This window comes from Buceros rhinoceros, unplaced genomic scaffold (genome assembly GCF_000710305.1).
Source record: "Buceros rhinoceros silvestris isolate BGI_N320 unplaced genomic scaffold, ASM71030v1 scaffold10406, whole genome shotgun sequence".
NCBI lineage: Eukaryota > Metazoa > Chordata > Aves > Bucerotiformes > Bucerotidae > Buceros > Buceros rhinoceros.
The window spans coordinates 44,622-67,086 of NW_010416994.1; the positions used below are offsets into that span (position 1 = coordinate 44,622).

The 22,465-nt window shown below is 37.2% G+C and overlaps 1 protein-coding gene across 1 annotated transcript in view; it reads right to left on the bottom strand.

Moving 5' to 3' along the window:
• Positions 1-242: 242 nt before the first annotated feature.
• Positions 243-22,465, bottom strand: part of PARP8 (poly (ADP-ribose) polymerase family, member 8) — a gene marked incomplete at its 5' end in the record, with an annotated part of 60,698 nt that continues 38,475 nt past the window's right edge. The window contains 12 exons of the mRNA XM_010138009.1: positions 243-618; positions 1,222-1,306; positions 4,264-4,333; positions 5,265-5,341; positions 7,101-7,170; positions 8,412-8,484; positions 8,666-8,778; positions 9,596-9,644; positions 10,007-10,074; positions 11,394-11,459; positions 12,990-13,115; positions 18,419-18,511. Coding sequence (XP_010136311.1) covers positions 516-618; positions 1,222-1,306; positions 4,264-4,333; positions 5,265-5,341; positions 7,101-7,170; positions 8,412-8,484; positions 8,666-8,778; positions 9,596-9,644; positions 10,007-10,074; positions 11,394-11,459; positions 12,990-13,115; positions 18,419-18,511 — 993 coding nt within the window. The remainder of the gene's footprint in view (positions 619-1,221; positions 1,307-4,263; positions 4,334-5,264; positions 5,342-7,100; positions 7,171-8,411; positions 8,485-8,665; positions 8,779-9,595; positions 9,645-10,006; positions 10,075-11,393; positions 11,460-12,989; positions 13,116-18,418; positions 18,512-22,465) is intronic.

Genomic DNA, 22,465 nt, shown 5'->3' on the forward strand with positions numbered 1-22,465 from the left:
ATTAAACAAAGATAGCTGCAGGTAGCCAATCTCTTTAATTTGACATGTTCCAGACAACCTTTTATTGTGTTTAGTTATGAGAATATTTTACTTATTGCAAAGTATCCTGCACAATACAGGTGCTTCGCTATAAAATCTCTCTCACTTATAATTCAGCCATTCTAAATTTAAAATACCAATATACAGTACTAAAACCTCCAATTGAAGTTTAATATAAAAATATCAGCACAAAACTCCTTTTTAAAGTCTGTTTATTGTGAACAACCCAAATGCCTGTTTAATTATTATTACTTGTAGTATATTAGTAGATTTTGCACCCCTACAGTTGTTATTTATACCATCTCAGGTATTTTCATGAGATAAGAAATACCAAGTAAGAAAACAGTAAGTATTCAAAGGGTTAATTTGCTTAGAATAATAATAGTAAATTCTTTTTTTGCATCTTCTTCAGTTCAAAATCCAGCTTTGAGACTGAGGAAGGCTTCCAAATCACATCAATTAAATGAGTGGTCCTTTTAACCAGTAGCAGTTTGATTGCCAATGACTCGAAGAATCTCTTTATGAATGCTGGGTTCCTGTGTATTTATACTTGTATCACCCACTTGACCATCTTCATAACTAAAAAAAAAAAGTACAAAAAATAAAATCAAATTAGTGTTTTATTGATCCATCTAAAAATATCCAAAACTCTGTTTCATTCAATAATCAAGAGTGCTTATTCCATATGTTAACATATTGTTATTAAAATGCCTGGATGCACTTCAACATTACATGCAGATCCTAAACTTGAGAGAATGAAGGGTGGTGAAGCTGCCATTTCATTGAAACCCTGAGGCTGAATAAGCCACTAGGACTCAAAGGTGACAAGTCATAAGTGAGAAAGGAAATGCTCACATGACAGACAAGAAGTTTTTAATGAGTTCCTCAACTTTAAAACATACAGCCAAATAGAAATTCTATGTTATGATACTTGGATAGACTTACTATAACATGGGTTAATGCTACAGGGTAACTAAACACCTACTAAACCTTTGCCAATAGCTTATTCATACATTTCCCAACAAAAGTAAGTACAGAGAAAGATAAAGAACCAAAGTGATACTGAAAGGCACTGGGAAGAAACGTCTTTATCTTCTTCAAGTAGTAAAACTATGGGAGGGAACGTGGAGAAAAGGTCTAGGAAGAACACAAGTTGAATATTAAAAGTAGCTTTGTACTCACACAAAGAAAAATCTTGTACACACATGATCTGTATTGGGAACTACCCATATCTCTCCATGTTTGTGCAGATCAGATGAGGTTATCACTATCAGGGAAAGAATACATTTCATAGTCATGAAAACATGGCTGCAAAATATTGCTTTAAAAGATTTGCTTTTTTATACACTCTGAATAGCCTTCTAAGAATGTATAGTTTTCCTGTGCATATCTGTGGTGTGGCATAGATCCTGTGTTGGCTGCTAGTACTAACAGGGAGATGAACTTCATTCTTGTTTCTAAAATATGTTATATTTTCCAGAAAACACAGATGCTTGGTGTATGTGAGCCAGCTGCTAATTGGAATGAAAAATGAAAAAGTATGTTTATTAAAACCTGACTTAAAATGCCATGAGGCTGTTCAGGGGGATCTGATTCAAGTAATCAGACTTCAGAACAGAGATACTTGTGTTTGATGATGGCTAAGCCAAAAATAAAATGTTAAAGCCTGAAACTGATATAGAATGAGGACAATACAGGAAGGAAACCTTTCTGTTACTAGGTAGAAGCTATACTACTGATCTTTGATGGTGTATCAATCTCCGTTTGAAAAGATTTCTATAAAGGTGCTTAAAACAGCATCCTTCTGGGCAAGCTGTCCCACTGTGCGATGAGCAGGTTCGTGGCGCATTGGGTGAAGAACTGGATGAACAGCAGGGCTCGAAGGGGTGTAGTGAATGGGGCTACCTCTGGCTGGTGACTGGTCACCAGCAATGTTCTTCAAGGTTCAATACTAGGGCCAGTTCTGTTCAATGTATTTATGAATGATCTGGATGCAGGAGTTGAATGCACCATTAGCAAGTTGGATGATGACACCAAACTGGGAGGCACTGTTGACCCTTCTGAGGGACAGGAGGCCTTGCAGAGGGATCTGGATAGACTGCAGCATTGAACAATGGTTAATGTTAACAAGTCCAGATGCTGGATTCTGTACCTAGAATGGAGTAATGCTGGGCACAAGGATAAACTGAGAGAGGAGTGGCTGGCGAGCAGCCCTGCAGAAAGGGGTCTGGGGGCGCTGGTCAACAGCAGCTCAGTAGGGGTCAGCAGTGTGTGCCCTGGAAGCCAAGAGGGCAAATCACATTCCAGGGTGCATCAAACACAGCATTAACAGCCAGTCAAAAGAGGTGATTGTCCCACTGTATTTAACGTTGGAGCAGCCTCACCTTGGGTACTGTCTACAGTTCTGGGCTCCAGAGTTAACCACCCAGTCAAAAGAGGTGATTGTCCCACTGTATTTAACGTTGGAGCAGCCTCACCTTGGGTACTGTCTACAGTTCTGGGCTCCACGATTTAAAAGAAGGATGTGAAGGTCCTTGAGTGCACCCATAGGAGGGCAACAAAGATGGTGCAAGGCCTGGAAGGCATGTCTTACGAGGAGTGGCTAGGGATACTGAGTTTGTCTAGTTTGGAGAAAAGGAGGTTGAGGGGTGACTGCACTGCTCTCTACACCTTCCTGCGGAGAGAGAGTGGAGAGGCTGGTGCTGGTCTCTTCTCTCTGGGATCCAGTGATATGCAGGATTGGTTCAGAGCTGCACAGGGGAAGGTTTAGTCTGGACATTAGGAAGCATTTATTTACCAAGAGGGTGGTTGAACACTGGAACAGGCTTCTCAGAGAGGTGTTCAGAGCCCCAAGTCTGTCAATGTTTAAGAGGCATTTGGACAATGCCCTTAACAACGTGCTTTAACTTTTGGTCAGCCCTGAACTGGTCAGGCAGTTGGAGTGGATGATCCTTGTAGGTCCCTTCCATCTGAAATGATCTATTCTATTCTAGTCTATTCTAACACTACCATGAATAAATGCACATTCAGTTTTTATACCATTTCTTCCATGAATTGTAATTTTTAACAAACATTTACCTCTCATAATTAATTTTATTTAAAATCTATATTAACCATCTCTCCTAAACATTTCTTTTCACAGAAAAATGAAGTGAATATGAATGATATAAATACAATTTACCAAATATTTAAAATTCACCTGTTTAAAACCCATTCGTAAGTGTGAGGAAAGAATGACTTCAATGAAAAAGTCTTTGTGAAAGACACAATTTTTATGCAGAAAACTCAGATGTTAAAGCCAAGTAAATTCTAGTAAACCCTAAATTCATATATTCTGAAAGATTTAGAAGTAAACTTATGTACTTTCTGTCCAGATCAAATTGCAATTTCATGTTGACTGACATCTCCTTAATCATATTAAGTATTTCACTTGGACTTTCTTAAAAATATTTATACTAAAAAATAGCATATATCCTAAAAAAGAGCTTAAAGATTCCATTTAAAAACAACATATTTTCTAATGCTTGTCTTAATTTTTACTTTTAAAAAAAACCAAATACTCAAACTAAAGGGCAAACAGTTTAATATAATTTATTTTTGTTTGGCCAATGAGACTAATTACCAATTACTGGTACAATACGTACTCAAATTTCGTAGTTCTTTGTTCTCAAAACCTGCTGAGTTTTCATCAGTTATTACAAGAATAGCCAAGTTTTTAAAGAATGACTGTACTCATATGTATTGGATTTTAACTTCACAAAATTTCTGACGCAGTCAGAGAGAACAGACTGGTTACCACATGAACAGTGTTTGCCTGAACAGTGAAAAATTATTTGGAAATTCGATAGGAAAGTTCTTTTTTTTTCTGACTTAGATTTTTAAAGTAGTTGTCAAGAGCTTGCAAGAAGTCAGTGTTTCAAATAAAGGCCACGTCTTTGTTTATCTTGATGGCTTAGGAATATGATCACAGTTGACAGACCAGATGATCAGTTGCTATACGCATATTGACTATTTTATGAAAATTCAGCATGTTACAGGTTGTGTTTGAAGAGGGAAACCTTCTGAACTGAGATATAAAGTTCAGCTATTAAGCAACTACATTGTACACCTACCAGCAGTCTCTTACCCAAAAGCAACCCATACTGGAACTAAAGGTCTCACTGATCTGCATCCAGTATCACTGTGTCCATGACTAAAACAGTTTTTCAACGGCTTTCAGCTTACCTTCACATAAGGCTATGCATTTTAAGTTACGGCTTTGCAAAAATTGTGACTGTTGTCCTTTCTTCTGTGACTGAGATGTAAAAACATGAGAAAACTTAGTTAGTGCAGTAAGGCAAACTGAACAAAAAATTAACAGAGGAGAGGATTGCTATTTTCACCGGTTTATTAATGAACAAAGATAGAAGCAGTCTTTCTAGAACATTTCTATTGTACTTCTAAATGTAATAGAGTTTCTAAAAAAATTATATTATTTGTTTGGATTATTGTAGGAGGGATTTTAACTCCTTCATCTAGAAAGAAAACTTCCTAATTATTACATAATTAATAATATTATTAGAAATATCAGTGTTACTGACAAACAAACTGATAGCAGAAAAAACAAAAAAGTGAATTTGAGCATTGATTCTTTGGTCAGTAACCCGATATTTTACCGGTGTTGCGGTTTCTGAGGGCTTCTGCTGTTATATATCTCTCTCCAAAGCCAGATTATTCTGTATTTTCTGTGTGTTAACTGTGGAGACAGACGTGAGATTTCTTTCTCAAAATTTAGCCCTACACATAATTGCTATGAGATTGGTTTAGATAAAGCACAACTATAATGGTTTAATATGAAAAAAACATGGAAAACTGAGTTGCTATAAGTGAATTGCTACTCATTTTCCAGCAATAATCACTCCCTATTCCTTCTGCGTCATTATTCTGCAAGTCTAGAACTCAGAAAATAAGGACTTTCTAAGTGCCATAATACAGTCTCTAATTCATTTTCATTCTCTTTCTAAATTCTTCTGGTTGGAAAAGAAGGCACAAGACTTGCAGTATATTCCACAAATTGTTACTAAAAGCAGTTGGGATGTATTTGATGTTCGCAGTCTCTGAAGTTGTTGATTTCTTTCAATAAATTAAAACTTTCAGCTTTCACAATAGGAATATTATCTTCTTCTCAGCTATCAAGTTGCCACACATAACCCATAAATCTTCCAGAGATGGTTGATGTACTGTACCTGTGATGTAATACTGCCCTTACTGCCTGAAGCTGGTTCATCTTTAGCTGACACCTTCTGCTGCTTCTTGTTCATCCCTAGGAATATTAAAATAATGTAACATACCCTGTCATATAAATACCATAATAAGCAAATTATAGAGAATGAAACAGGAAGCACAGTGGAAATCACAGTTCTTTGCATGGCATCCAAAAAGATATTTAAATTAACAGTACATCTGCATGTATTGGAAAGACCTTACGAAAGTCAAGTAGGCATTAAGTAGGTGCAAAAGCAGATAAATGTGAGCTTAAATGCCACTGAATTCAGCATGTCACGTCTAACTGACCCTATTCGGGCTGAAGTAAGACAGGCTGATTTAAGATAGATGGGATAGTAAATTAACAAGAGAAAGAACTTTAGATATTAATCTTTAACACTTTATTTAGACTTATTAAAATCTGAATAATTTTTAAGAGTAGTGAATTTATTTAAAGTTTTAAAGTCTACCTTGGTTTAATTAATTTATCTAGGTGTAGCAGTTTTAAATTATTAGTCAGCCACAGTGGATCCAATTTCCATTTCAGAAATCTAAACACCTGCATTTGAGACTTAGATCTCTTTTATATTCCTCATGTTGGTTTATATAAAACTCCTGTACTGTATGTTACTACAGGCTCCCTTGCCTTTTCAATAGCCCTTATTTCTTGGCAGCTTGCAAACACAAACTCAATTATGGGGAAGTTTAACTCTTTGAAGGAACAGGGAGTGTAGGACTTCTCCATGGTTTTCACTGACATCAAGAATTACATACTTCATAGGAACATAGGGCTCCTTTCTAGAGGAAATGGGATAGAAAGGACCAAGACAGGTAGAGAGAAGAGAAAAAACACACGGAAGCTGACAAAGCCGTGTTGTCAAAAAGAAGCACATTTTGTTAGATACTGATACTGCAACCTGCACTTTTAGTGATTCCTAAAAAGTTTCTATACTTGTGTAATCTCTGAAAAGCTAATAGTGCACTTAGGGATTATTGATATTGAAATTCAATAAATAGTAGTAAAAAATGCTGAGATTTTAAATTAATTGTGACATAACCTCAAAATACTGAAAATCAGAAAGCGTAACTACAGCTCTCAGAATTAGCTACATACATACAAACACATTCAGCTCATTGAATGCACTTTCATATGTGAGGAAATAATAAATACAACTTAGCTCGAGGAAAAAGTCACCATATTTTAAAACCTCTTAAGTTTTAAAATATAGCCATTGGTGTATCTTGTTTCTATTACGCTTCTATTTATGATTTAGTTCTTATATGGAAAACCACTTGACTCAGTTTTGGATTTACTGGTGGGACAAATTATGTTCCCTCCCCTTATCAAGCTAAAATAAACACACTGTTCTATTCTTTCTATGTAATCCTGATATAGTAATACTTGGAAATTCTCTTAAATATACACAATTGAACATGTCTGTTTTGTCAGATCAGTTCATAAAAGCTCATGAATCCATAAACAATGTTAGATGGACTTAGGCAGATACTGACAAAACATTCATAACCACAAATTTGGATTTCCACTGCGTAATCAAGACACGCTCCATTACATACAGCACCCACCAATAGCTACTATTTACTTCAAATACGGTTTCAAGATACTCAGCATCTTGGAAAATGAGGACAGATATTTAATAAGGGAATTTAGATTTTCTCTTTTTTTGAATAAAATAATCCTTGGCTGACAAAGATAAAATCTAATAGTGTTGTAAACGGCTAGCAGGTAAGAAAAACAGCAGACTAACATCCCCCCTCCCCTATATTTCTCCAGCTTTAGAGTGATTAATAAATATCACCTGAGTAACCAAATGATATGCTGGACAATGGACTAAGGTAGATTCCACTTCCAAACATTGCACCATGGAGCTGAAAAAGAGCAGATTAATTGATTAATTTAGTTACCTAGTCAAAACTGTAAGAACAGTCATAACGTAGACAAGCATCTGTCCCACTGCACTAATTTATTACCTGTTAATAAATGGTCTTCAAAGAAGTCTTTAAAAAAGTCATGCTGCGAATGAACACACATGAAACCATGTCCAAATGCCCAAACATAATTTTACATCAGATCTATACATAAAATTGTACTTTCTGTTTTTAAATCTAACATTACCATGAAGGATGCCTACAGAGAGTGCTTCCGTACACGGCGAAATACACCTCAGCCCTCCTAAGGTTGAGCATGCTCAGCACATGTCTCACATCAAAACTTTGGCAGGAAGCAGAGCCTAAGCCAGTGTCTGAATGAACAGCAGCCAGAGCTGCCTTTTTTTTAATTTATTTTATGTAAGAAATGAAGAGGTGGTGATGACTCTGGTCATGTGCTAATGAAAAATGTAGTTACTAGCTCAGCTGGAGTTCTGGAGGAATGAGTTCAGTCAAGCTTTTGCTCAAGCCAAGTCAGACATACATATCCCCCCACTGCAGGACTAGACTTTATCCACAAAGCTACCAGCTGTCTGAAAAGAGTAAAGGAAAGGGAACAATCTTCTTCACCAGCATCACTATTCCATGTCATGAAGCTTGCGCTAAGCAACAAAAGTGAGCGCTTTTTACTATTCCTGAAGTAATTTCCTCTTCTGGAAAGGGGGAAGTATGGTTTTCACTTCTCCACCAGGACCGGTGGAAAAGCCTTTAAAGTAAACACACCAAGCAGTTGTTGGAGCAAAAATGAGAATCCAGAATATCTCTTAACCAGGTAGATGTTATGACCACTAGGCTTCAGAGTCACACTCATCTTTATTTCCTCTAACCCAGTGATATTTACCTCTGCAACGTGTCAGAGGTCTCACAGGAATGTGCAAACATGCTTTTGCTCTTCCAGATCCTACAATGTCATACAGGATCCTTGGTGAGTAGTATTTTTCCTGACTGGTTGGTAGTGGGATAAACAGGATGAACTGAGCTCAGGATATGCCTCAGGGGTGCAAGAGATTAAAAATGATTGCACCAGAAAAGTACCTTTTCCAGGAAACAAGATGGTATTTGAAATAATCCCTTTTTTCCAGCTGTATGTCTACCAGAAAGACACCCCCTGAAAATTTGCCTAAGCTAGAATGTAATAAGCATGCACAGCTTAGCTAAAGCTTATTTAGTCTACTGTTTACCTGCAGCCTTGTATTGGAAGCAACAACTAAGCCATTCCTCAGGATGGAATGCCAATTTTCAATGTGTGAACCACTGAAAAAATTAAAAAGAAAGTGTTAAAATCCACAGTGTAAAACGCAAAGCGAAATTAGTAATCCTTTAAAACAATAAATTCCCAACTGTAAACCTTAAATGCTGATAAGAAAAAAACAGCATGGCATTATGCTAAATTTTGATTAATATGATTAATATGAATATGAATATAGGTACTTACTGAAATGCAAAGGTACTTCCGTAGAGATTTTTAGCAGCTCGGAAATTGGATTCTTTGGCTGGTGGACTGCTGAGAAGTAGGAACTGGTGGGGAGTGTGCATAAACTTTAGTTGCTGTAAAATATAACAGCACACAAGTGAAAAGAAGTTGATTAATACAAAAGCATTGTATTTCCATAATGGTAGTTCTAATATACCATACTGTTTTGCACAATACATGTCTGCATCTAAATAACTACATGAACTAAGTTGAAATTGGTCTCATTACCACAGTTTTTACTGGAAATCAAACAGTAAAAATGTCTTTCAGTTTATGAAACATATGAAAGTTTCCAAAACAGATTTCAGCCTAGTACGGCTCTAGTAAAATAATTAAATTGAACAGTTTTATCATGGTGTTCTGATCAAAGCTGGCTTTGAATTAAAGTTCAGATTTAAAAGGTTGCAAATTAATACGCCCTTTATCAGAGGATCAGAGGCACACATACTCAAAATGAATCTCAGCACCATCCCTCTAAAATCCATAAGCTATATACTCTTTTTTAAGGTGTACTCGTATGTGGATCTCCTGGTACATTGTGTTTGTGTGCACTGCTTTCTGTACAATTCTGCATCTAATATTTTATATGGTAGCAAAAAAAATAGTGGAGTTATTCTCAGTCAATCTCAGATGACTACAAGGTAGGCACTTGTGTTTGAGTTACTCACTTTAAACAGTTTTTTTGTGAGCATTAGTCCTTTGACTTATAATTATTCACAACATGATTCTATGAGTCATGACCTGAAACTGCCTGCTTCTCTCCCTTGTCTATTAATGGAGCCCATGTTACCCATTGTAATGCAGACATCTATGTTTGGCTAGGAGACTCCCACATAAAATGCCATAAATCATGAGAACTGAGAAAATATTAAAGAGCCCACAGACACTTACCCTGTTCACCGGTAGCTTCACAATATGTGATCTATTACTAGAAATAACCCTGAAATAAGAAACAGTTAGATGCCTTAGACGTTGTATCCAAACAGAACTTTTATTCTTAAAAATGTGTTATGAATGGCCACCATAAAGCACAAAGCTGCAAGCCTTTGAACCTAGCAGATGGAAGTAGAACAGATCTTGACTAGAAAATGAGATCAGAAGCCGTACAAATAAGCTGGAGCCTTTCCACTGTTTTCAGAGGGCCCAGATGAGGTCCAGAAACAGTCCAGCAACACCTGCAATTGCATGTCAACCTTGATGCTAATTTGTAGCATGACCTGATACCAAATTACACTGGTAAAGTGATTATTCATTAAACTTGGTACATCAATAATTATAGTGCCATGTAAGTCAATTTTATACCATTGTAGAAGAGGATGTGCAAGTGGGTCTTGTTTATCCATCTGCTTCTTTATTTCCAAGTAAGGTGCCTAGAAAAGAGTAATTACATTCTTTACTTCTGGTTGAAATCATTAGGTTAAATTTTATGTTATATTGCTCATAATTTCATCTATTAAGATGAATACATGGGACTCATTACTAGCCTTACATCATAGTTTTACTGACATTTAGCACTGTACAGTTATAAATGTGTTTTGACAAAAACAAGAATATGGCAATTATTTTCCCTTGACTAAAATAATAAGCATATAATTATCATAAAAATGAGTATATTATAGCAAACATTGGTGATCTCAGGGAGAACAGCAGAAGACATCTATTTATGTTTGGCTTTTGGATGAAGAAAATGGATTGGAACTTCACAAAATTAAGCATCTCAAAATACCCCATGATACTCCTCCCATTTTTTTTTAACTTTTTCATGGTATAAACTGGTAAAATACTCTATCAGCTTATAATCCTTTTGAAAACCTCTCTTAATTTCAATTACATGCAAAGCATCCCTTCAAAACTCTTCAGTCCAGGAATTATTTTAACATTAAAAAAAAAAAAAGATGGTTATTTTTCTTTTTAAAGGACATTATATTAGGTAACACAAACCCCCGATTTTTAAAAATTTTAAAAGATGTTACATTAAGTAACAAAAATAAGTGCATTTTAATTTTAAATTTATTTTAATTCTTTCTATACACGCCATTCTTCATTCCAGGATGCCAAAGTACTTTAGGAATACCTGCAGAGTAAGACTTGTAAATTGTTGTAAGGTTACATTTATATAGCAGTTGGAAAAGCAAGGTACATGGAAAAGATTTCAATAATAAGTTATCATCAGCTAGGCTGTTCGGGAAGAAGTATAACAATAAATGTAAGTACGCCTACTAGATTCTGTTCCACTATGAATATTGAGAAATCATATGATGGTAATCCCAAGAAACTCAACCTTCCAAGTCCCCAACTTAGGTGATCAAATGTTTTGCTATAATAGAAATAAAGCACTCATTCAGAACACTGTCACAAAATTTTGCTTGGGAAATGAAGACCCAGTTTGGCTTTGATATTTCCAGAAGTGCAGCAGCTGGTGATTATCTCATTACAGTGTCCCATTCTGCTGTTATTATCTCTTATTTAAAGTTCAAAAGAACTGAGTTCTACTTCATCACTCTTATTCGACTGCTGTTAGACACAGGTGCCATTAGGTTTCTTATTTTTAACACATATTCTAATATTATTAAAGGTCTATAGGAAAGAGATGATACTACTGACATCCTTACCCATCAGAGGCAAGTAATATAAACATCTTCCTAGTTCTGGAAATAGCGATTAAGTCAGCAAAGCTTTTGAAACTCACCTGTGTCATCTCTCTAATAGAAGTGATACTGTCCAATGCTTTCATGACTCGGTCATAATTCTTCTTCTGATGTAGCATTAAATAACCAAATAAATTAAAAGAATATTAGTCTTCGGCTCTACAAAACCTGAATTCTTTTGAGTGTGTATAAAACCAAAGGATGAATGTTCAGCAAAAAAATCCTTTCAACATTTCTAACTAACAGCTTCCTTCCACCTCATACATAGACTCTTTCCTGGACTCTTTCATTAATAGTCCAGGACAATTCCCGTCAAAAATATTGTCATGCTGCTTTTTTCTTTGAATTTCACAGGAATCTCCAACACACTCAAAAAAATAGCTCACTTTTTGAACAAATATATGTAACTAAACACAGGTTCTCACAGTTATTTGGACAACATGCTATTACATTAAATAATGCAACGATCAAACAGGTTTTAAATAAAAAGCTAAATAAACAGATGTGTTTACTTTGCTCAGAGATCTATAAAACACCACAGGTTCTTCAGTTTTCCCTTTTCCTCACTCTGATCCTTGCTTACTTTCTGCTTGGGAAACACTACCAGATGGCTCCACCTTTTCTGAGTGGATAAGCTCAACAGTCCATGCTTCACCTTGATGTCACGTCACCTCCAGGAGCTTCACTGTTCCCCATCTTTGGGTCTTGCCAACTTCTGCCTGTAGGCTTTCACCCTGCCCATGCTAGGAAGAAGCTGAGAAGAGGCATTGTGGGTCCTGCCAGCCCAGGGGCTCTCTCCATTCCTCTTCTGGTATAACTCTCTTTCATACTCCCTCGTCTGGTTCAACCTCCCACCTTGCTCAGCCACCAGAGTAGCTGTCTCCACATCAGCCCCCTTTCAAGCATCGCCGTTAAGTCTTTCTTCCCACATGCTACAGAATATGTTCATCCTTTCATGAAGAAGAAGGACTGCTAACTGGCCTTTGCTCAGAAAAAGTAAAATTCATCCTAAGGGAGGACATCCAGAGTTCTCATTTACGACCTTGGGAATGGCTCAAATGAGATATAATACTCCACAGCTTCTCAAGGGCTTCCCTGAGAGCAGTATTTTCAGCCTGAGGAGCGCATAGTGCAAACACAATTCTTTATTTCAAACTGATGCTTGCACAAAACTATTGTCTATTACGTCAATATTTGATAAAATTACATTTAAGGAGATAATCATTTGCAAAGAGAAAAAGAGATGACAGCAATAACCACTTTAAAGAATAAAAAGATGGGCTAGGAATCCCCTGGTTTACACGGTCTACACCTCCCAAAAGCCATCTTGTGCTTTGTGTCTAATGTGTACACTGAGAGAAGAAGACTAAGAATATAAAATCTTGCACCTAGAATTTGTACCCTAAAAGAATTTCTTGGCTTCTACATAACTTTGAATGCAATTTACAGTTCATACTCAAATACCTTTTTGGAGACAACTGAAAAAGCTACAAAGTTCTGAAAACAGTCACACATTTCTGCTATATTCTGGAGCCGTATCTCTTATAGTAAAGAAGACAACTCTAGAAGATGGCTTTGCTTTGAATTTTCATGCATAACTAAACTAAGCTATGACATAATGAAAGATAACTACTTACCCTGGGGTTAAAGGCCAGCATCTGAGGATCATTAGGATCAACTACAGAAGGATAAGGTTCAAAAATGACAACTTTCCTAGGTGACTCTAATGCAGACCGACACATGGATACTAACAGATCAACCACCTAGGGATAAAGAAAAATATTTATTCAATATATGTAGTTTCATATTATACCTTCCAGTCTGCTTTTTTTACACATTATAGTAATATCATATTTCATTGTTACCTGTATTACCCACAGGACATGATTTAAGACTGAAATTTTTTCATTGACCTCACAGGCTTCAACTTCAGCCCTGGTACATTATTCCAGGTACATAGGTAGGACTACTATCTGCTCCCAAATGTATTATCACATCAAATACATTGCTTGCAGTCCTGCTTTCTCTTGCGGTCATATGCTAATTCCTGGATTAAATTCACTCCCTAGGGAAAGGAAGTTTTGCTAGACCTGTATATCTCTTCACAGTAGACGCCCGTGAAAAATATTGCTCAAGAACGAGGAAGGGTTTGTGAATCTGTACCACTGCCTGCTGTTCTCCTGAAACCTAATCACAGAAACACTTCTAAACATTGCTTCTGCTAAAGCCAGAACAGTGCAGTGATTAACAGTCATTTGCACAGCTCACACTAGGAGATTCTCTTCCTTCCATCCTGATGTACAAAATTATAACATGGTTTTGAATATCTATGATTTCCAAGATTTCACTGTAAGGTCATGTGTGTAATGTGTACACGGGCATGTATTCACAAATGTGCACACAGGCACATATACCACTTCACAACAGATTTCTTCATAATTGTTATAAAATTCTTAATTTAGAGGTTAAAAACAGAAAACAGCAATCACAAACCAGAGAGAATGCAGCTTCCTGGCACTGTGAAACCTAAATCCAGTTCATAACCAGCTCCAAAGTTGCTACATAAAATTGTATCATCAAATAAGCTCATTTTCCCTTGTTTTTTCTGTGTCTTCTGAAAACATTACTATGTGAAAACAGACTTTTCCACGAAAGAAAGGAAAAGCTGAGATGAGTTGTGCTTAGGTGTCCCTGGTTCATCCCACAACTCCACAAGGATCAAATCTCATCTCACAGCTCAAGCTGTTCCAGAAGTTTTTATATATCTGCCACTGTACCTGCTCATTTGGAGGAAAAAAAAATGATGGTCCTTTAGAGAAGCAGAAAAAATAAGAATCATGATGAACAGGAAAAGGAACTGAGCTGTGGTGAGTCATACTGTTGCCATTATCTCCCTCTGCTCATTTAGCATGAATGGACAATTTTCTCCATCAGTTTAAAAATAGTCTGTTAATTCCAATTACTAAATATCTTATATATATTGAAAAATGAATTTATTTAGAGAATGATCTCTTCCTCCATGGTGCTCTGATTACCTTCTGGTTTATAATACCTGTAAGTATGATGAGTGTTTCAACAGAGGGCATATGCATTAGAATCTGCAAAGGAGACCAGAAGTCTGCATGCACTGCCAGGCCAGGCAACAGCAAATGTAGCCGCAGCTAGCCCTGAACTCTTCCTCCTTACCAGCAGGTTCTAAAGTTCATAAGTAATGATTAAAATATTTTTGAGGAGGACAAGATGACAGTCGCTGATGATAATTTCCTCTTACAACATCAGTCTCTTGGACAGCACCTCTCTCTTCTCCAGACTCTCTAGAGGCAATTTCAACTACTCGCAAATCAGGCATTTAATTTTCAGGCATTTTGACTACATGACTAAAACAAAGAAAGGTGAGTTCATGCTTAAAAGTTTTAGAAAGTACAATCACTTAATAATAAGGCCATCAGAACATTGTGACTGACAAAGTAAGGGTGTGCCCCTTAGGAAACTAGCTGAAAGCACAGCATTGAAAAACAGGATGTGATTTCTAATAATGGGAATCTATATTTAGGCTAGTTCACTACACAAAATGATTTGGAGCAAGATTCATCTGACAAAATGTAGATTCACAATGCAAACTCCTACCTCTTACTAGTCAGCCTATGCTCTCTTTATATGCAATGGAGAACATAACCACTGTGCTGACGATCTATGCTGTGATTCATCCTGTCCTAAACTAATGTCGAAAACAGCTCAGATGAAACAAACTCTAGAAATGTTGAATTCTTTCTGCAAACAGGAGTGGGAGCACAACCAGATCAGATGTAGTGAACTGGGTGCAATGTTATCATTAGACTGAAGCTTTAAATTTAGTCGCCTAGGTCCAATGGGACAATTGACAAAACCACTTGTGTAACTCTTTTAAGCACCATTAAGGTTGTATATCACACCTGTAGATGTAGAGGTATTCCAGAGATCTAAAGCAAGCTCTGCATATGCCAGTAACAGTAATAGCTACAGAAAACACAGAAAGCCAACCAGGATCACTGTCCTGGCAGCTGTATTTAAAAAGAGGCGTGAGAGCTGTTTGTTTGTATCTAATGTACCACATTAGATAATAAAGTTCCATGGAAGTTTTTACCAAATTTTCCCCTAATTTTAGGAAAGCAAACTTTCAGCTCTTCAAGGAGTTAGTCAATAGGACCCTAGGGAACCCACCCTCAGGAACAACGTAGCAGAATAGAGCTGGCAGATCTTTAAGGATGCTTTGCACAGCAAGAGCTCTTGATCCCCAGGTATAAGAAATCAGGCAAAGAAGGCAAGAGATTGACTAGGCTGAGTGGAGATCTGCTGATCGAACTGTTCTTCCCTCAACTGGGTTCTTCCACCTAGTGTGTAGAGACCAATTGTAACACACAAATCTGAGATACTGAGGTATTCAAGACTGAGCAACGTTGGGTTATTCAGTTATTCACCACAAGCCCAGCACACCTCGATGCTTCCCAGAGTTTGTTTCACACACATTCTAAGTTAACAGGTTTGTAAGAACTTCCCAATAATACTGACCAGTTAACAATTTGCATATGATTATATAATCCTTATTTCTACTACACATGCCCTAAGGGGAAAGGTCTTTACCCGTGCCCAGGTCTCTTGCCCTGTAGTTGTGTTTTTGTCACTTGTTTTGTCACTTGGACACAGCTAATTATGTCTTTGACTACTCAAAACATGATGATTAAGTACACGTTACACGTATGGTTTACGTCCCTCCAGGATGTTCCTTCTTCAAGGACAGTCAACTCTTGATTAGGAGTTCCTCTACTAATCATTTATGACAGTTTCAAAGATGGTCATCTTGTTGTCAGACAGCATGTACATAGCTGACTAAATTAAATCGTTTATCTAATTACAACAACCCCCCTACTAAATTTCAATTTATTTGCAGCTGGATAACAAAACTAAAGGACAAGAAGGAACTGCACAGGCAGTGGAAGCAGTTGGAAGCACTGAGAAGGGTATGAGGAGCCAGAACGCTGGTAACAACAGGTGAGAAGAAAGCCTCTGTCTTCACTGGCAATCTCTCTTTCCACACCTCTCAAGTGGATGGTCTGCAAGACTGGGACCAGGGGAGCAAAGTCCCTTCCACTCTAAGAGAAGATCAGGTTTGTGACCACCTGAGGAACCTGAACATACAAAAGTCTACAGGACCTGATGCGTCCCAGGGTATGAGGAAATTGGCTGATGTAGTTGCCCAGCCACTCTCCATATCTGAAAAGTCCTGGCAGTCAGGTGAAGTCTCTGGTGACTGGAAAAAGGGAAACACATCCAACCGTATCCTCGGTGTCATCAGAGGAAGTGTGGTCGGAAGGTCAACAGAGATGATTCCATCCCTCTGCTCTGCTCTGGTGACACCTCACCTGGTGTTCCGTGTCCAGCTCTGGAGTCCTCAGCACAGTAAATACATGGACCTGTTGAAGTGGGACTAGAGGAGGGCCACAAAAAATGATCAGAGGGATAGAACACCTCTCCTAAGATGGCAGGCTGAGAGAGTTAGTGTTGTTCAGCCTGGAGAAGGTAAAGCTCTGGGTTGCAGCCTTCCAGTACTTAAAGGAGGTTTATAAAAGATGAGGACAAACATTTTAGCGGTGACTGTTGTGACAGGACAAGAGGTGATGGTTTTAAAATAAAAGAGGGGAGATTTAGATGATATACAGGGAAGAAATTTTTTACAATGAGGGTGATGAAACACTGGCACAGGTTGCCCAGAGAGGTGGTAGATGCCCCATCCCTGGAAACAATCCAGGTCAGGTTGGACAGAGCTCTGAGCAACCTGACCTAGTTGAAGATGTCTCTGCTCACTGCAGCTGGGGCTGGAGTAATGACCTTTAAAGGTCCATTCCAACTCAAACTGTTCTATGATTCTATCATTCTAAATGTACATGTAAGGTACCCCAGAAACACATAGCTGATGTCTTCAGAGGACCTCAAGCTGAGGAAGAGGTGGGGCTTCATCGACACACCTCTTTCCATTTCTTACAAGCTTATACAGGTATTCCAGTGTTTGGTATGCTAGATGTTGCAAATATAGCCATCTGATGGTGTTCAGAGGTCACATGAAGAGCTGTTGTTCAGATCCCATTCTCAAGCAACGAAGCTGGTGTACACTGCTGTGAGTTTCTTCCTTTGAGAATATGCCCATAGGCAGCGCTCAGGCACTTCGCTGAATGGTTTATTTCCAGTGGCTGTACTCTCTAGTGCTAGTTAAAGTTAACTGAACTGAAAGTCTGTTCTTCCAAAAACCCCATGCTGCTTACTGTATCACTACAGTGAGTGACACATTACTAGGAAATCATAGAGGAATGCACTTTTCTGTAAGATCTGTAAACTCTAAAGATCTTAAAAAGGATCTTAAACATAACATCTTTTAAGCTTTGAATTTACCTAAGGTAAATTTAATCTAAGGTTAAATGGTGATTCAGAATAGTTTAAAAAACTTTGTTTTAAGGCATATACAAAATTCCAAAAGGAAACAATAATATGGTTATAACAACATTAATAAGTAAACTTAGAGTCAGGAAGGAAGCTTATATTAAATTCCTGATCCTTGAGAAGAGAGGAAAAACGCTATGTAGCAACATCAGTAAGGACTTTCCCACTGTTATTTAATGATCAGAACAATAGATGCTCAGTGGATAGCTGCATCCCAACACCATGAACAGGAAGTAGCTTATTAATCGCATGGGAGTCGTAATGGCTCATTAGGTGAAAATAAATGGGAATTATCTCCAAATGACAATGGCTGCCTTTATTAACAACACAGGTGACCTAATTGAATGCAACAGAACAAGAAAACAGGGTTGTTCTAATTATGTGGAAGGAAAACAACAGAAGCACCTCATTAGTACCATTTCAAAATGCCATGCGTTAAACAGTGTATCTACAGTTATAAGAGTGGACAAATAAATAATTCTTACCCAACAGTATTCATATGGGCGATACAAGTCAAAATAAATGCTAAAAGAATCTGAGAAGACTGAGTATACGACAGAAAATCGGACATGTAATAAGCATTAGATAACTCTACCTGAGCCCCAGTTGCAATTTCATCAGCAGCTTCATTCATCACTCCCAGTGTTTGGAAAGCAAATACACAGAGCTCCCGTTCACAAACAGTGGGCTACACAGAGAAAGAAAGATAAAGAAAGTTAAACCCAAACTACTTTTGGGTTCTTGGCTTTATCATGTAACATCCTCAACTAAACTGAAACACATTTAATGTTAATTTTTTTCTCCAGATATTAACTGTAACATTAATTTCAAATTATGAATACACAATTATTGAGGAATATACATTAGAGAAGTATTTTAATAGTCTGAAGAACAAGCGTGAAGAACTCTAAAACTCAGAAGTACTCACAGAGGCTAACTTAAACTAAAGCCAAACTGAGTCCAGCACCAAAATTACAGGCATAGTACCCAAATGTGCTTAACACTATCAGACTCTGAAAACTTTCTAATAATTAAAATTAATAGGGGAGAAATCCAAAAACCAATAGGGATACATTCCTGTCAAAAATTATAGAATCATAGAATGGTTTGGTTTAGAAGGGACCTTAAAGATCACCTAGTTCCAACAGCCCTGACATGGTCAGGGACACTTTCCACCAGCCCGGGTCGCTCAAAGCCCCATCCAACCTGGCCTTGACACTTTCAGGGACGGGGCATCCACAACTTACCTGGGCAACCCGTTCCAGTGTCTCACCACCCTCACAGCAAATAATTTCTTTCTTTTATCTAATCTAAATCTACCCTCTTTCAATTTGAAACCATTAACCCTCATCCCTGTTACAAGAGTCCCTCCCCATCTTTACTGTAGGCCCCCTTTAAGTACTGGAAGGCTGCTATAAGGTCTCCCTGGAGCCTCCTCCAGGCTGAACAACCCCAACTCTCTCAGCCTCTCCTCCTAAGAGAGGTGTTCCAGATCATCTTTCTAGCCCCTCCCTGGACCCGCTCAAGTAGGTTCATGTCTTTTTTTACGATGGGGACCACAAAGCTGAAGACAAATGCAGGTTTACTACTCACACCTTGTTATACTGCTGTTGAGAACAAAAATTTCTTGAAGAAGCTATTTTTAATTTAATTTGTAGCAAATTTAACAATTTATTTGTATAATTTTAGAAAATTGTGTTTTTTGTAGAATAAACACTGTATTTGGGAAGGCTATATGATATTTTAATAAATAAAGGAGCTTCCACACTTTCTTCAGATATTAAAAATATAGTAAAAATATCCTTGCTGCCAAACTTTTTTTGCCTGTATTTTTGAAAAATGTATTTTTACAACACCATCACAACAATCAAATCCAAAACTGTATTTAAACTGCAAACTGAGTGAGAATTGAGCATTTTGTCATCATAAAGCAAACAAAGCAGAAACAAAAAAGAACCTTGCTTTAAGTAAAGAAACTAGCATGATTTCATAGGCTTCGTAATTGGTCACAACCCTTACAGCAATTCCATGCTTATTTACTGAAAGATAAATAGCAGATCAAATTTTTAAATGGTTAAGTAATGAATCACACAGTGAATTGTTATAAGCATTCAAAAGGAACAAAACAGTTGAAAGAAATACAGGAATGAAACACAAATGAATACCCTCCTTAAAACTGACACCAATAAATGTTAAGTTTTTATTACAATGCTGAAAACAATAAAAAATCTTTTTTGGATACTATTTCTTTGAAACCATATTTTTAAATCGTAGCTCACTGAAAGTTAAAATGATCTTTGGTAGACATAACAGAACTTCTGTCACTAAAACTTCTGAGTCTAGCTACCACAATAATCATTAAAGCACTTGCAGCAGTATGCTTTGAAGTTCAAGCCAATGTCTCTAGGAAGCACTTGCAGAAATTAAAAAATTAATTGAGCACACAAATAAAACATAAAACTCAGCTGAATTATTTAGATAAATTCTTACTTTGTCAGTAAGAAGCATACTGACGCTTTTATAGCCATTTGTTTCATAGCCCTTAAAATATGTGTTTGCTGGGTTTCAAAGATTCAAGACCTCAATAAGCACCTGAAATCTACCACACTGACATATTCTCACATCAGTTGCTTTACAAAAGTTATCATCTTTCAAGACTAATAGAGTGTCACCCATTTGATTTATTTTACCTGCTATGTTACATTGCATTAGGTAGCAGATGAAGCCTAACACAATCCAATTCACTGTGCCATGGCACGACAGACAAAAAGTATTACAGTCATTACTCTTAGGTTTTCTGCCTTTAGAAGATGGTTAAATAATTTGCCTAGTTGGAAAAGCATGGTGGCACTACCACCTCAATTAGCATAATCAACAGTAAACACACTCTTTTATTCCAGAGCAAGTGATTGCTCTGGAAGAGCAGAGCAATCTAAGTTTAGCCATGCTTGCCATGAAGAAAAGCGTAATAAATTACCTATTTTTGAATTTTTTTTACAACCTCAACTTAGAAAAATGGTCATTGTACTTAGGTTCAACGTTTGAAAGGCCTTTCTTCTCTAAACTGGCCACTGGAGCTAAGATGTTAAGGCAGGAGTACTGCAGATATGAGGAGAGCACGACAACAAAATTTGCACTCTGAAGAGGAACAGACGTTACTGTTAGAGTCTATAAAATTCTTTTGATTTTAATTATTTGATGAACTTTCACGCTCACTGAATATTGTGGCTCTGCAGACTAACTGGGAAAATAACCCAAACTCTTTAGCTATATGGACATTTCAATAGCTTGCCTTCATATATCCAACCTGGATGCCTTCTAACCCAAACTCCAGCCATTTCAAGAGCACACTTGGTTCCTGTTTCTGAAATTTGGCCCAATTTAACTTAAATTTCCACAAATACTAGTAGAGTCTTCCAAAAGATGGTGGTATGGCCATTTCACTGTCCCATACTCCAGTCATTAGTTAGGTTCAACCATTTAAACTCCTTTCTTTCCCTCCAAAATGAAAACATTGGCTTACAATTAAGAAGCAAACATTTGGAGAGGGGGGTTTGTTAGTCACACGATGGTCACTTATCCATTCGGTGTCTCATTTCTGTATTTTGGTTTTGTTTGCAATTGTGCATGCTAGAACCAGTAAAAAACATGAAAACTAAATTAATAAATCAATTCTTGAAGACAGAGCTTAAAAAAAAATCAAGTATTAAGGGAAAACTGAGATTCAAGGCTCTTCTTGCATTGCTGCTAATATTTTTCCATACTGCCAGTGCACTTTTCTTTATGGCACCTGCTCGTCTCTTCTCGAGTTATAGGATGTGTGAGCCCTTGGGACAGGAACAGTCTTGTTCTGACTTTGTATCACAAATATCAGAAATGTCCCATCCCACAGTAAGCATACAAGAACAACAACACTAACACATCTGTAGAAGCTACGTTGATCCAATGTCATTTTTGGTTATTTTGGTTCAAATACACATACTACTCAGAAAGCCAAACTTCCTAAGAACTTCCGTGTATATACATGAAAGTATAGATATGTTACAAAAATGTAGAGAATATCCAATTTCTATTAGATTACTAGTTTCCATTATTTTCTAAGGTAAAATACATGACAAAATAGGGCTTATACACGTAAGCGTGTATTTCCAAACATGAACCTCATCTTTGAACCTAAACAATAACCAAGAAGTACATCTGTGTCCTGAACTTCCAAATGAAGTCAGACTACTGCTGGGAACTACATGTTAACAACATGCTTCAACTTTTGGTCAGCCCTGAACTGGTCAGGCAGTTGCACTAGATGATCATTATAGGTTGTTCCCAAATGAAAGAGTCTGTTCTGTCTACTCTAAAAACTGTAAGCTCAATGAAGTCAAGCTACTATAAGCTCTAAATAGGTATACACATTGCAAGAGAGCAGGAGTAAATCTGTTAACCTATCTCACTATAAATCCGTAAGTTCTCTGAGTAATCTCACAATATTTGTGTGTTATGTGGAACATGCTGCTGAACAACATGGGAGATACCACAGTGGTAAGCAGATACAACCTGCAGAGAGATGAGAGTAGACTGATGTCACTTGTTCTGTTTGGGTTTGTTTTTGGCTGATCCAGGTTTTATTTTATGCATTCCGCGCCCC